General features: G+C 51.8%; 1 protein-coding gene across 1 annotated transcript; it reads right to left on the bottom strand.

Annotated features, from left to right (window-relative positions):
• Positions 1-323: 323 nt before the first annotated feature.
• On the bottom strand, positions 324-9,373 carry perp (p53 apoptosis effector related to pmp22). The gene is made up of 3 exons (XM_042333312.1): positions 8,803-9,373; positions 1,478-1,615; positions 324-889 (listed from the first exon to the last, which is right to left on the bottom strand). The coding sequence occupies exons 1-3, from the start codon at positions 8,996-8,998 to the stop codon at positions 681-683; spliced, it is 543 nt and encodes a 180-aa protein (XP_042189246.1). The 5' UTR covers positions 8,999-9,373; the 3' UTR covers positions 324-680.
• Positions 9,374-15,878: the final 6,505 nt, after the last annotated feature.

Raw genomic sequence — 15,878 nt, forward strand, 5'->3', positions numbered from 1 at the left:
GTGTGTGACACGCGTGGAAAACCGTCACCGTGATCGGCCGGGTGTGTGACACGCGTGGAAACCCATCACCGTGATCAACCGGGTGTGTGACATGCGTGCAAAACCGTCACTGTGATCAGCCGGGTGTCTGACACGCGTGGAAAACCGTCACCGTGATCAGCCGGGTGTCTGACACGCGTGCAAAACCGTCACCGTGACCAGCCAGGTGCCTGACACGCGTGGAAAACCGTCACCGTGATTAAGTTTATCCAAACCAGACTGAGAGTTCCACATACAAATCCCACCCACACACGGAAATTCATGTGTAATGGAAAGCGCCTTCCCCCACCTCCGCCCCGTGTGTGGATAGAAAAATAAATGCATATGAGATTGCGTGGGGTATAAGGACATGTGTGTATGGGTGTGCCCGTGCATGTATGTGGCATGTATGTGTGCACATGTATGTGTGTCCATCCCACGTGAAATGCGCTATACAAATGTAATTTGCTGTTAATTGGTTGCTGTTATGTATGTTGTGTGTGGGCGCGTCCAACTGAGAATGTGCGTGTTGCGCGTGCGCGTTAAGTGTAAGTGTCGGTGTACGTGCGTGTGCCTGTGCGAGTGCTCGAAGGTGTGTACGTGTTTTGCGTGTGGCAGGGCATGGAGTTGCGTGCGGGCGGTGTCTGGGTGTCTGTGGGGTCCTAGCCGATGATGTAGGTCTGCTTGGCGTCTCCGTACAGCTCATCCTCGTACTTGGGCAAACAGCAGAAGAAGAGACAACAGCCCATCATCAGGATGGTGGCTCCCCACCCAAAGCCATAGCTCCAGCTGTACTCGTAGTCTCCGTCCTGGATCTGAGTCTCAGTGAACTTGACCGGAAAAATGATGAGGGCGATGAACTGGAAGATGACTGTGGGCGGAGAGCAGGGGAACGTCAGCCACGACAACAACATACACCATCACAACACACAAACAACACATCACAACACACATCGCGCACCAACACACACGACGACGTACACAACAACAGCAACAACAACATTTCATTTATAGAGCGACTTTCACGTCGGGAGGACGTCCCAAGGCGCTGGACAGTTGGGTCGGGACCCGAGCAAGGGGGGAAATGGTCAGGGTGAGGGGAGGGAAGGGAGGGAGGGAGAGAGGAGGGGGTAGAGAGTCGAGAGGGGAGCTGAAGGCACAGTCAAAGGGAAAGGTCTTGAGACACACATCACACACCAACACACACAGGCCTTGAAGGAGGAAAGTGAGGGGTGAGGCGGAGACCCTGTGGGATGGAGTTCCAAAGGGTTCCTCCTCTTTACTGATTTTTCGGCCATCCTCCCACCCTCACCCCCTTCCTCCTTCCACCCGCACCCCCCCCGATCCCAACCCTCTGTTCAGGTACAAACTCCTCACTGTCCAGCGCCCTGGGACGCCCTGGAAGCCACTGGGTTTATGTAAATTGTTGTTTAAGAAGGAATAAAAGTCTGAGACTCACTGGCGATGAGGAGAATGAAGCCGATGATCCTGAGGAAATCCACTGCCCTCTTACACAGGGCCAGGAAGGACAGTAGGAGACAGACAGCCACCAGGATACAGCCAATGATCAGCAGAGCAGCTGTGGCCTTTGCCCAGCCTAGACACACAGGAGAGAGCGAGGCACATATTGTCATCACAATATACAATAATAATAATTATAATCCTTGCAGTTGATATAGAGCCTCGTCACAACTCATTTTACTTGGGAGATTGTTGGCCATGACACCGAGAGAGAGAGAGAGAGAGAGAGAGAGGAACTCTCTTCTCCTTGAGCAGTGTGGCAGGAGATCTTTAACATCCGCCTGAGTAGGCAGAGACAGGATCTCGGTTTAACGTCTCATCCCGACGTGGGGCTTGAACCTGACTCAGAGGCGAGACACTTCACATCTAAAATCCCTCCCAATCATAGGCCTTTTCCGGTCAGACAGGTATGTGACAGGTGTAGAACCAGCTCTCTCTCCCAACCATTGAGAGTTCCTCACCTGTACGGGCTGTGTGTGTCTAAGAGACAGCACACTCAACAACAACAACTTGCCTGTACAGAACAGCCACAACAAATTACACTTGTACAGCACCCTTTACGTCAGAAGGATGTCCCAGGGTGCTGGACAGTCGGGTTTTTGAGAGGCCTGTTACACCCGTCATGTAGGGTGTCACCCATTTGGGGCGTGGAGCCAAAAAAGGATCTGGTGGGAGGGAGGAGATGATGGGTTTTTACACTGAACGCGGGGTGTTACCGTGTCTGTTAGTCTGCAGTCAGCTGTTCGGAACAGGTTCACCCAGAGACCGCCTCTCCCCGGCTGTAGGGTGGGGTGAAACTCGGATCTGTGACTCGTGTGGCCCAGGGAGCTGTGACACAGACCCGGCCAGACCCCACCCAAGGGAGAGGGAGGTGTGGGGGGAGGGTGGGCATGAGGTGGTGAATTTTTTTTTGGGGTGGCAGGGGGTCAGCTGGGTGTCTGTTACGCATGGTTATGTGGAAACCCATCCCCAGGCTTAAGAGTATCCAAACCACGTTGAGAATTCCCTACTTCCCACCTACACCTGGAAATCCCAGGGATAGATAGTTGGAGTGGAATGCGCTCTCTCTCGGTTACCCCGATAACCCCCCCCCCCCAGGAGGAGAGTGGTGGTAATATAGGGAAACGGGGCAGGGAATTGGGATTAAAATTCCTGCCACAGTCTAATAAACTGGTGCAACAGGCCTGGCGGGCTGAATGGCCTCTGCCTGCTCCCGATTCCCTTCGTTCACAAATATAGAGTTAGAAATGCCGATCGAGAGATTAAATTCCTCTCGGTTTTGAAATCCAAGATTGTGGCGATAGTGGGAGAGAGAAACCATACTCAGAAAATGGTAATGGGGGGGGGGGGGGGTGGGGGGGAGGGGGTTTGTGTGAGAAAACAGAGAGGTGTCCAGGACACAAGAACCTCTTCCTATTTCACTCTCTTACACCCCACTAATAATAATAATAATAATAATAATAATGCTTCCATTTTATACAGTGCCTTATCACAGAATATACTGTAAAGTGTAGTGACAGTATATTTTCTGGATGAAACCTGGCACCCAATTGCGCACAACAGTGTCCGACAAACGGTCGTGGATTGAGTGACCAAATGATTATTATTATAATTTTTGAAGGGATTATTAGCCTCGGAAAGTGATCCGCCAATCGACTAACAACTGGGCTCCGACTTACTGCTGGTAAACAGAGGCGGGCGGGTGGAGTAAGGTAACTGGACTAAGGGTTCGCCCTGACCCGCCCGGGAATCAAACCCGGGTCCTCTCGCTTGAAAGGTGAGGGCTCCAACCTCTGAGCTACAGGACTCCACACAGTGTGGACCCCGAGGGAGAGAGGCATAGAGGGATGGAGGGTAAACTCGGGCTGTCTCTGTGCCGTACGGTCAGTGTAACTCTGTCCAGCAATGATTGGGAGTGCGGGCGGTCACTCTATAGCTAAACAAAATCTACAGATAAACCTCACACCCCCGTTTATACACACACTAACTCCCCCCCCCCCCGCCCCGCGCCCCACCCCCCGCGCGCCATGCACACACCACACACTGCCCCCACCCCCCACACACATACAAACCCTCACACGCACAATCCTCCTCCACACACACTCCCTGACTTCTGACATCAGCTGTCTGGCTGTTCATTCCCCACATACCTCCTGTCTGGTCGCTGCCTCTGCAGACACAGACAGGCAGGAGGGGGGCGGGGGGTTTAGTGCCAGGCACCAGCAGACACAGACAGGCAGGAGGGGGGGCGGGGGGTTCAGTGCCAGGCACCAGCAGACACAGACAGGCAGGAGGGGGGCGGGGGGTTCAGTGCCAGGCACCAGCAGACACAGACAGGCAGGAGGGGGGCGGGGGGTTCAGTGCCAGGCACCAGCAGAACAGACAGGCAGGAGGGGGCGGGGGGTTCAGTGCCAGGCACCAGCAGACACAGACAGGCAGGAGGGGGGGCGGGGGGTTCAGTGCCAGGCACCAGCAGACACAGACAGGCAGACGGGCCTGTGTACTGACTAGCCTGCAACTGGCATTATCGGAGGCCTCAAATTCCACCCGCTCTCAGCTTGAGACACCACCTCATCTCTACATTTACACTCAGGCTGAGTTGTAGAAAACTCGTAAGCTGTGGTTTTACTTTGGAATCTGCACTCCTACCCCCCACCCCACCCCACCCACCCCACCTCCACACCCCCCACCCCACCCACCCCACCTCCACACCCCGCACACCCCACCTCCACACCCCGCCCACCCCACCTCCACACCCCGCACACCCCATCCACCCACCCCACCTCCACACCCCACCCACCCGACCTCCACACCCCGCCCACCCCACCCCACCTCCACACCCCGCACACCCCACCCACCCCACCTCCACACCCCGCACACCCCACCCCACCTCCACACCCCGCACACCCATCCCACCCACCCCACCTCCACACCCCATCCCACCTCCACACCCCACCCACCCCCACCCTAACCTAACCTTGATCTCTGGTTGGCACGTTCACCTACAAACACACAGTCACTACACTTCACAAGAACCATGTGTGGCGTTGTGTTACATGCGGGGGGCATAAGCGGTCCTACAGGCTGAGACCAGGTGGAATTTCAGGCCTCTGGAGCGTGAGTGAGCAGGGAGACATCTAATGATCATAATATAACAACAATCCGAACATACAGAAACTTTCGCATCACCAAATCATCTCAAAGCTCTTCAGGTTTACTGTAAAGTGGATGACTATTTTGCGGGTGAAACGCAGCCAATTGAACACAGCAACGTCCCACAAACAGCCATGGAGTCCGTCACCAATTTTATTTGGGGATTTGTTGGCCAGGACACCGGGAGAGAGGGAGAGAGAGAGAGAAACTCCCTTCTCTTTACGAGTGTCATGGGATCCTTAACGTCCACCTGAACAGGTACAGACATGATCTTGGTTTCATGTCTCACCTAAAGGTCTTGCATTGGAGGGTCAGCAATGAAGTGGGGCTTGAACCCACAGCATTGGAGGGTCAGCAATGAAGTGGGGCTTGAACTGCGAGAGAGAGAGAGAGAGAGAGAGAGCGCTACCGACTGAGCCAACACTAAAATATGCAAATGTTTCTTCTCAATTGAAATGAAGGCTGGAAAACAGCTCGAGATGATGACACAGAGCTTTCCTCTGCACAGCGATACACACCCAGGGAGGGAGAGCCAGTCAGCTCAGGCCTGACTCACTCACTGATATCACTCAACACCTTAACTACCGTCTCCAGCAAACAAGTGAACTGTGTCACTGTGGAGTCTGGTAACGAGAGAGAGAGAGAGAGTGAGAAAGAGTGAGACACAAAGCGAGGAAAAGAGAAAGACAGCAAGAAAGAGCATGTTCTGCGGGCGAACCCGGCAGCCAATTTGCCCACAGTAACGTCCCACAAACAGTCATGAAGTGAGTGAACAAGTTTATCGGGGGGACTGTTGGCCAGGACGCAGGGAGAGAGAGAGAGAGAGAGGAACTCCCTTCTGTTTTTGAATAGCGTCATGGCATCTTTAACGTTCTCTTGACCAGGCACAGACAGGTCATTGGTCATTCGGTTGACATCTCATCCAAAGGATGGCACCTGTGACAGTTTTTTCTTTTGGTCAGCCTGGTGTCCAAGCTTCCCCAACATATGTGGGTCTCTTTTTTTTGGTCAGCCAGGTGTCTGACACATATGGAAGCCCATCGCCAGGCTTAAGAGTCTCCAAACCAAGCTCCCACCTTACACCTGGAAATCCCAGAGATAGATTGCTGGAGTGGAATGCGCTCTCTCTCCCTGGGGGGGGGGACACATTCAATTCTGGGTAAATTACCCAATTTAGGTGCAGGTTGGCGAGAGCCGAGGCTTGGGGACTCCAGAGTGTGTGTTGGGGTAACTGCAGATGTCCAACCACCTAAAACCACAGTTTGCCATTGATATCACTGCCTGGCAAGCTTTCCCACTGCTTGTCCAGCTAGGACCGCCCTACCCATTAGGGCTTCGCTTTGCAGGGCTAACTAGAGCTGGGTGGGATGACTTCCTGCCCCCAGTGACTGGTCTGCCCTTCCAGGTCCTGCCGATGAGCCAATCTAGCTGGGCATTAAGCTGCCTTTATATAGCGACCTTCACTCAGGGTAGTGTCTTGGAGAGCTTAACAGTGGTCGAGATGGGGGGAGGGGAGATAACCATAGGCAAGAGGAAGAGGAAGATCTTCAGGTAGGATCTGAAGATGGGGATGTAAGGGGAAGGGCACAGGGGATGTGGGAGAGAGTTTCGGGGCAAAGTGGCTGAAAGCACGTCTGCCAATGGCGGAGCTGAGGGCAAAAGAGGCAAGTAGGAGCCCGGAGTCAGCCGAGCTGAGATAGCAGATAGTTTGGGAGTAAGCAGGCTGGAGAGGTAGGGAGGTACAGGGCAGGCAGGGACTTGTAGATGAGTGAGAGAATCTTGAAATGAATCCATTCTGTGAGAGGGAAGCCAGAGGCGAGTACTGGGGTGATAGGGGGATGGAGTTTAGTGCGGGTGAGAATACGGGTGGTGTGGAGTTCTGAACCAGTTGTCGTCTGTAGATAGTGGAGCTGGGGAGACAGACTGGCGAGGAGCGCATTGGAATAGTCAAGGCTGGAGGTGGCGAAGGCTTGAACAAGGGGTTTGGCTGCACTGGGGGTGAGGTACTGTCGCAGGCGGATGAGGTGATGAAGGTGGAGCAAAATGGTCCTGGTCAGGCACTGGATAATAATAATAATAATAATCCTTGCATTTGATATAGCGCTTTTCACGTCGAGAGGACGTCCCAAAGCGCTTCACAGAACACACTGTAAAGTGAATTGACTGTATATTTGTGTATTTGTGGGATGGAGGGTAGGAAGGATATGGTAAGCAGAGCCCTGGAGTCATGAGGACCCGCCCAGCTCAGGATGTAGTGTTAACCCAGGCCTGGCCCGGACTGGCAGGACACTTCAGGTTAAACAAACTGATATGACACGGTTTACACCACCTCATAGAGCAGCCTGACCTCAAGTCCAGTTTAGTGGTTGATTATAGTCAATCCCTATCGCTCAATGGGAAGGGAAGTGTGCCCGAGCTGTGGGCAGGAAGATGATGGCAATGCCCTCACCCTAAGCTGTATTGCCCATCGGGAAGCTCACAGAGAGTAACTTGGAACCTACAATCCACCTAGTGATGTCTCAAACCCACGCTTGTTGGATGTCAAATGACCAACTAGTGACTGTCCTTTTGGGGGAGGGGAGGGGAGAGAGGTAAGTGGGGTCTCCTTGAAGCTGAACTGGCTCCAAGGTGACATATTTGGCAATGGAATGTCGGAATCAAGCCACCCCTCGGTGACGGTCTCCTGGTTCCTGAGCCAGGCAGGTCCACAGTATTCCAGGGCACTGCCCAGCCTGGCTCATCGGCAGGACCTGGGAGGGCAGACCAGTCACTGGGGGCAGGGAATCCGCCCACTCAGCTCCTGTTAACCCTGGAAGCCATAGTCCTAATAGGTAGGGTGATCCTAGCTGGACAGGCAGCCAGAAAGCTTGGCCAGGCAGTGATACAACAACAACAACAACAAGATTCCATTTATAAAGCGCGTTTCACGTCAGGAGGACGTCCCAAGGCGCTGTGATAGCAATGGTAAGCTGTGCGGTTTAGCTGGTTAGACTCCAGGAGACACCCCAACGCACACTCTGGGGTCCCCAAGCCTTGGCTCCTGCCAACCTGCGCCTAATACTTTCCTGAATTAGGTAAAACAGGATGTGTCCCTCCAGGGAGAGAGAAAGAGAGAGAGAGAGAGAGACCATTCAATTCCAATAAATATCTCTGGGATTTCCAGGTGTAGTTGGGATGCATGGAATTCTCAGTTTGGTTTGGATGCTGTTTAGCCTGGTGTTGGGTTTCCGCATGTGTCAGACACCCGGCTGCCCAACAAAAAATGTCCTCTGTCTCTCACTAAGTCTCTCCCCCCCCCATCCCCCCACTCTGTCTACTTACGCTGTGTATACCCGATGTGCCTCTCTGGCTATTTGCTGTATCTCTCTATAGATACAGAGAGGATATTCACATTTGTTTCTCTCTATAGGTAGATTTCTCTCTGTCTCTTTCTCTCTCTCCCTCTATCTGTCTCGGGTTTTCTCTCTCGCTCTCTCTCTCTCACACACACATATTGTTAGCCTCTCTCCCCCCGCCCCACCAACCCCGCTCTGTCTCTCTCACTATAAGTTTCTCTCTCTCCTCCCCCCTCTCTCTCGCACACTCACTGTTTTTCTGTCTTTCTCACCGTCATTCTCTCTCTCTCTCTCTTTCCCCCTTTCTCTGTCTTTCTCAATGTTAGTCTCTCTGACTCTCTCGCTGTTAGAGTGTCTCTCTTTCCCTCTCCAGTGTAACGTACGTTGTCTCAACACTCCCAAGTTGTTGTTTTAACAAATAATCCTTGTGTTTGATACAGCATCTGGTCACGTCTGAAAGCGCTTCACAGAACATACTGCAAAAGTGAATTGCCTGTGGGCGAAACTCAGCCAATTGCGCACAGCGGTGTCCCACAAACGGCGGTGGATTGAGTGACCAAATTATTATTTTTTAAAAGGGATTATTAACCCTCGGAAAGTGATCCGCCAGTCAAATAACAACCGGGTTCCTACTCACTGCTGGTCAAGGAGTGTGTGGAGTAAGGAAATTTTGCCTAAGGTTTCGCCCAGCCCGGGAATCGAACCCGGGTCCTATCGCTTGCTCTAACCACTGAGCTACAGGATTCCCCCTCGTGTCCCCCGCCCGGTCACTTACCAAAGTCCATAAGCGAGGTGCATTCCCAGTTGGGGTCTCTCCCCCGGCATTGCTTCCACAGTGAGGCATAGTGGTACTTAGAGTCGACCCAGCCCGACGAGGCTCCCAGGGCGATGATATCGAAGATCAGGGCCAGGAGCAACAGCAGGGGCAGAATCCAGCGACAACGGGGGTAGGCAATGCCACACTTAAACATGATGAGAAACCCTGGGCACACAGCCTGGCACAGCACTCGCTCACTCGCTCACTCACTCACTCACTCACTCAGCTCCCAACTCAACACAACTCGGTGTAACTCGGCTTATTAGCTTAACTGAGCTGAAGCTGGAGAGAAGCACACGCACACGCACACGCACACACACACACACGTACGCACACAGACGTACGCTTGCACACGCGGGACCACCTGCACACGCACAAAAGTTTTCAGGCTGTTCAGAGTACTTTTGAGCGCCCCTCTCCTGCTCGCAGTCTCGTCCCAAAGTGCTGTGCGACCAGCCCAGACAGGAGGTTTTTAGACTCCGACCTCATCCCCCCCCCACACCCACACACACACGCGCACGCCCAGCCGCACCCCAGCCCCAGGCTACCCACTCAGAACTGTGGGAGGGCAGCTCGGATGGCAGTGGGGCCAAAAGCAGCTGAAAAGGGTATCCGGTTACAGAGCAGCTTTTAACTCTCTCCCTCCTGGAACCTTTTATTGCATTTATTACGTGGAGTCCTGTAGCTCGGTGGTTAGAGCCCTCGCCTCGCAAGCGAGGAGACCCGGGTTCGATTCCCGGGCAGGGCAAAATCTTAGGCAAGTTTCCTTACTCCGCACGGCTCTGTTTGCCCAGCAGTAAGTAGGAACCCGGTTGTTAGTCGATTGGTGGATCGCTTTCCGGGGGTAATAATCCCTTCAAAAAACTAATAATTTGGTCACTTCAACCCATGGCTGTTTGTGGGACGCTGCTGCGCTTCGCCCACAAAATATACAGTTAATTCGCTTTACAGTGCATTCTGTGACGCGCTTTGAGACGGTCTCGAATGACGTGTATCGAACGCAAGGATTATTATTATTATTCTTTATTTCTATTTCCTTCTTTTTCCTTCTATCCTTCTCAGGCAAAACAATAATAATTCTCACGTTTAACGCGTCTCAAAGTGCTTCACAGAATATGCTGTAAAATGAATCAACTGTGTATTTTTGTGGGCAAAACAATGATCAAAGTCTGTCTCAATCACCCCCCCCCCCCCCACACACACACACACATCCGGAAATAACTGCGTCAGTAAGCAAAAAACCTTCCCTCCCGCCTCACTTTCCGTGAGAGCAGTGAGTTGCTGAATGGCTAATTGACATCTATTGCTTACAGAAAACACTGCGTCGCCCTGGAGAGGGTGAAGCTGTTGTTAACGTGACTGACTGAATCAGCACAATACCTGGCTTTGTCTCCCCGCCCTCAGAGATGGGTGTGAGAAGCACTTTGTCATATTAACATCTCCACATTGCATGCAGCGCCTTATACCAGCTCGAACGGCTGGATAAGCAGTGGGAAGCTTGCCAGGCGGCTAAATCTTCTACTCCAACATCATCTTGGAGGCTAAACACAACCCTAAAATCCTTTTTTCCACCACCCACTGCCTCTTCCGTGCCCCCCCTCAGGCCTCCTCAATCTTCGTATCAAATGCCAAGTGCCAGGAGGTCATGGACTACTTCTCATCTAAAATTCACAACATCCGCCAGGCAGCCTCCTCCACCTGCCCGTTGTCACCCACCACCACCAGCTCCGCACACACCTCTCCTCCCACTCCCTCCTCGAACCCCTCCAGTCCGGTTTCCGCCCACAGTACAGAGACTGCGCTCGTGAAAGTCTCAAACGACATCCTCTCTATCTGTGACCGGGCACCGGTCCACCGCCTTTCCTCCGTCATCCACCTCAGTGGGACCGCACTCGCCGGGTTCGAGTCCTACCTCACAAACCGCCAGTGGTACATCTGCACAAACGGCTTCTCCCGCTCTCACCCGGTCACCTGTGGGTACCCCAATGATCCATCCTTGGCCCCTCCTCTTTCTGATCTCTGTGTTCCTTCTTGGGGATGTCATCCACAGACATGGGGTACATTTCCACATGTACACAGACGACACCCAACTCTTATTTTTCCACCTCACTTTGCGACCCCCAGTCCCCTGCCTATCAGATCTCAGATCTCAGATGAGCGCGAATTTCCATCAGCTAAGCGTTGACAAGATGGAAGCCATACTCTTCGGCTCTCATCAACGTCTAAAATTTCACGGTTCTCACCTCCTCCACCTTCTCGACCTCCCCCTAAAACTCTCCGAACCCGTACGCAACCTAGGCTTCAGGTTCGCCCCCCAATTATCCTTCCTCCCCCACATCCAGTCCCTCATCAGCACCGCTTTCTACCACCTCCGACGCATCGCCATGCCGTGCCTTTGTCACCTCCCAGCTGGACTATTCTAACGCCCTCCTCGCCGGTCTCCCATCCACTACCATCCATAAAATCCATATCATCCCAAACTCTGCCGCCCGCATTCTCACCCGCACCAAACCCCTCTCCCCGACCCCCCCAGTCCTGGCCAGACTACACTGACTGCCTGTCCCAGAGAGGATCGACTTCAAGATCCTCACCCTCGTATTCAAGTCCCTGCACTCCTCTGCACCCCCCGACCTCTCTGTCCTCCTCTCTCCTGGTCTCTGTTGCAAACCTTTCTTTTCGACCCACTGTCACCTTCCCTCCCCCTCCCCCTGGCTCCTTCCCCTCCCCCTGGCTCCTCCCCAGGTGGAGGGGGGGTGGGCAGAAGATGTTGGGTTTGACACGGCTGACCAGGAAAAAATACAGCACTTTTCATGTCAGGAGGACATCTCAAAGTGCTTCACGGGATTTACTATGAAGTGTAGTGACTGTGTGTCTTGTGGGCAAATGCGGCTGACAATTTGTTCCAGTAATGTCCCACAAACAGTCATGCAGTGACTGTTTAGTGTCTCATTCAATGGCATCTCCAACAATGCAGTGCTCCCCCCAGAACCAGCCCAGACTGTGCACTCAAAGTCCCTGACGTGGGCTTGAACCCACAACCTTCTGACTCAGAGGCAACAGTGTGACTGACTTGAATCAGACTGAGACCCTGAGATGTCCTTTCATGTTGGAAGAGCGTCCCAAACCCGACAAGGATGGAGTTGGGAACCTGAGCCGGAAGGGAGACAAGGCGGGCTGCCATCTGCATGTTTGCCTCCACATGCACAGTCACTACACTTTATAAGAAATCCTGTGAAGTGCTTTAAGACCTGATAAAGTGCCACATCTGTGCCCTGTTCAGGTGGATGTAAATGAATCAACTACTCAAAAAGAAGGGAGTTTATCTCTCCCGGTGTCCTGACTGACAATCCCCAGACAAAAGTAGTCACTCACTTCATGGCTGTTAATGGAACATTGTTGTATGCAAATTGCCTGCAGTGTTTACCCACAAAATGCGCAGTAAACCGTCTCGACAACGTGATCAGGCGCTGTATCAAATGGCAAGGATTATTGCTAGAATATTATCACGAATGCAAGGAATTGGTTCTGGAATTGGTGTTGTAGTCAGAGCTGTTTCTCTCCCTCGAGCCCGTGTCTGTACATGTTCTCCGCCACCTCGCCTTTTCCAAAAGTTACTTTCCTCAGAAGTCTCTCCGTCTCAGACACATGCGTCAGCTCGTCTCAGCCGATCACAATCTCGCCTCTGGGTTAGAAACTGAGGAGAGAGAGCGCTGAATTGTCAGAGGTTATGTTCTTTGAATGCGACGTTAAACCAAGGACTCGTCTACCTGTTCAGGTGGATGTTAAAGATCCTGTGGTGCTATTCAAAAAGAGAAGAGAGTTTCTCTCTCCTGGTGTCTTGGCCGACAATCCCTCAAACAAAATCAGTCACTCACTCCGTGGCTGTTTGGGGAACGTTGCTGTGCCCCACTTCTGCGTTCGCCCATAAAATACACAGTCACTACACTTCACGGTAAATCCCGTGAAGCGCATTGAGATGCCCTTGAGATGCCATTGAGATAGAACAGATGTTCTATCAAACAAATCCTTGAGTGATGATAATTTGCCGGAAAATTCAGCTTCAAAATTGAGGACTGTTCAAACCTTCAAAATGCTAAGAGAGAAAAAAAAAGCCACGTCTGTCTCCGGCCTCCGGCCTCCGGCCTCCGGCCTCCAAACACTTTGGGATCGGGAGAGTTAAAGCGAGGATTTAGGGTTTTTTTGACATAAAAGGGAAAGATGAAACACCTGCAAACAGAAACTGCTATTCAGGCTGTTTCCCAGGGTGTGGTCGGGGCAGGTCTGCCATTTCCACAGTAACATTCGTCAAGATCGCAGATCAGTTCGGATGAAGAGAATCAGCCCATCTGATCTCATCACTCCACAACCTCCGCCCTGTAGCTCAGTGGTTAGAGCGCTCGAGAGGACTTGGGTTTGATTCCTGGGCAGATCGAAACCTTAGAGAGGTTTCTTTAATCCACAAGTCTTTGTTTACCAGCAGTGAGTAGGAACTTGGCTGTTAGTTGATTGGCAGATTGCTATAGGGGTAATAAACCCTTCCAAAAAAAAATTGATGATAATAATTTGGTCGCTCAATCCACGACTGTTTGTGGGACGCTGTTGTGCGCGATCGGCTGCCGCGTTTCGCCCACAAATAAATCCTGTGAAACGCTTTGGAACATCTTGACAATGTGATGAGACTCGCGACCAAATGCCACGATTATTAGAGAGAGGCGTCTCGCAGGGAACGTGACATAAGATTTTAAATGGTTCAACTATGACAAGATATAATTATCCCTGCGTTTCATACGTATTGGTAAAATGCTTCACAGGATTTACTGTAAAGTGTAGTGACTGTGTATTTGTAGGTGCACGTAGCAGCCAATTTGCACACAGCAATGACCCACAAACAGCCATGGAGTGAGTGACCAATTTTATTTGGGGGTTTGTTGGGCAGGACACGGGGAGAGAGAAACTGCCTTCTCTTTCTGAGTAGCACCAGAGGATCTTTAACATTCACCGGAACACGGCATAGAGGGGACCTCAGTCCAAACATCTCATCCAAGGACGGTGTCTCTGACAACCAAGCACTCCCCCAGCACCACACTGGACTGTCATCGTAGACTGTATGAGTTCAAAGAGACTGGACGACGAGAGAGGAGAGAGAGAGGGAGAGTGTATGAGAGAGGGAGAGTGTGAGAGCGGGGAGATGGAGATTATTTCTGTCTGTCTATCTCACTCTCTGTCTCACTCTATCTCACTGTCTGACTGTCTTAAGTGTGGGTGTTCTCTCACTCTCTGTCTGTCTGTCTGTCTGTCTGTCTGTCTCACTCTCTATGTGTCTCTCGCTACTTGTCTCTCACTCTGTCTTTCTGTCTCTCTTTCTGTGTGTGAGTGTATCATCATCCAGACGCGGACATTGAATGTAACGTATCTAAATTCATGGATGACACTGAACTCGGTGGGAGAGTGAGCTCTGAGGATGATGCAAAAAGATTGCAACTGGTTATACACAGACGAGGGGAGTGGGCGAGTAGGTGGCAGATGGAATTTAATGTGGGGAAGTGTGAAGTTATTCACCTCGGCAGCAAAAATAGAACAACAGATTAATTTCTAGAGGGAGAGAGATTAGATAGTGTTAGTGTTCAGAGGGATTTGGGTGTCCTTGTGCACCAGTCTCAAAAAGTTAGTTTGCAGGTTCAGCAGCAACTGAGAAGGCGAACGGCAGTTAGCGTTCATTGCCAAAGGTTTATAATATAAGAGTAGGGAAGTCTCACTGCAACTGTATAGGGCTTTGGTGAGACCGCACCGAGAGTATTGTGTGCAGTTGTGGTCCTTATTTAAAAAAGGACATACTTGCCCTCGAGGGGGTGCAGCGTAGATTCACTCGGTTAGTTCCTGGGATGAGGGGACTGACCTATGAGGAGAGGCTGAATAAACTGGGGCTGTATTCTCTATAGAGTACAGAAGAATTAGGGGAGATCTTATTGAAACTTATAAGATTCTTAAAGGGCTGATAAAGTAGACACTGAGAGACTGTTTCCCCGGTGGGAGAATCTATAACCAGGGGTCACAGTCTGAAATTTAAGGGTCACCCTTTTAAAACATAGTTGAGGAAACATATCTTCACTCAGAGGGCAGTGACTTTATGGAATCCACTCCCCCCGAAGGCTGTAGATGTCAGTCCTTGAACATCTTCAAGGCTGAGACTGAGAGATTTTTAAAAAACAGAGAGATTAGGGGATATGGGGAGAGGGCGGGTAATTAGTCAGGTGAGAAGATCAGCCGTGATCTTATCAAATGGTGGGGCACAGGCTCGAGGGGCCGAATGGCCGACTCCTGCTCCTAATTCTTATGTTCTTATGTTCAAGTGCTCTGGGCTGCTACCCTGTATGAGGGGCGCTGTACAAATAAATACAAGTTGTTGTTGCTGTTGTGTCTCCACCTCTGTGTCTCTCTCTGTGTGTGTGTCTCTCACTCTATGTGTGTGAATCTTTCTGTGTGTGAGTCTCTCTCTGTGTCTATCTCTCTGCCTGTGTCTCTGCCCTGTGTTGCTCTGGCTCAGCCGCTCACAGTATGACACACACGCAGGGCAAGGCAGGTCACACCTCACTCCGCACATAGCTGGGCCCAGGGTGGAACTGGGGCCAGGTTTCCATCTGAAGCCCTCGGCATTTTACCTCCAGCCTCAGCCCCACCCATAGCCTTACATCAGCTCAGACACAATAGTGGGGAGAGAGAGCAGGGGAAAGAGGTTAGAGTAGAGAGCTCCGGTGGGGGAGCGAGCCCCAGCACAGACACCATGGGCTGAATGGCCAACGCTGTGACTTTTATGGTTCTCTTTGCCTAGAAATACACACGACTGCACCGGGCGATGGATTCCCTTTGGTTTAGACGGTTCGATGTGACAGACTCGGTATCAAATGGAGGATGATATGACTACTTAGCGCTGTATATGAGGGTTACTGTGGGGTGCACTGCCCCCAGGTGGCTGGGGTTGATCATAGTAATCACAGGTGTCAGCCCGGCTCTTCGTCAGAAGGTTGTGGGTTCAA

Source organism: Callorhinchus milii, unplaced genomic scaffold, assembly GCF_018977255.1.
Source record: "Callorhinchus milii isolate IMCB2004 unplaced genomic scaffold, IMCB_Cmil_1.0 Scaffold3, whole genome shotgun sequence".
Lineage (NCBI taxonomy): Eukaryota > Metazoa > Chordata > Chondrichthyes > Chimaeriformes > Callorhinchidae > Callorhinchus > Callorhinchus milii.

What these genes read in the sequence shown, in the direction of transcription:
- perp (XM_042333312.1), bottom strand. Translation starts at nt 8,998, where the DNA reads ATGTTTAAGTGTGGCATTGCCTACCCCCGTTGTCGCTGGATTCTGCCC. An exon ending in CACCTCGCTTATGGACTTTG is followed by an intron (nt 1,616 to 8,802) that starts GTAAGTGACCGG and finishes CTGTGTGTCTAG; the next exon opens with GCTGGGCAAAGGCCACAGCT. An exon ending in CTTCATTCTCCTCATCGCCA is followed by an intron (nt 890 to 1,477) that starts GTGAGTCTCAGA and finishes CTCCGCCCACAG; the next exon opens with TCATCTTCCAGTTCATCGCC.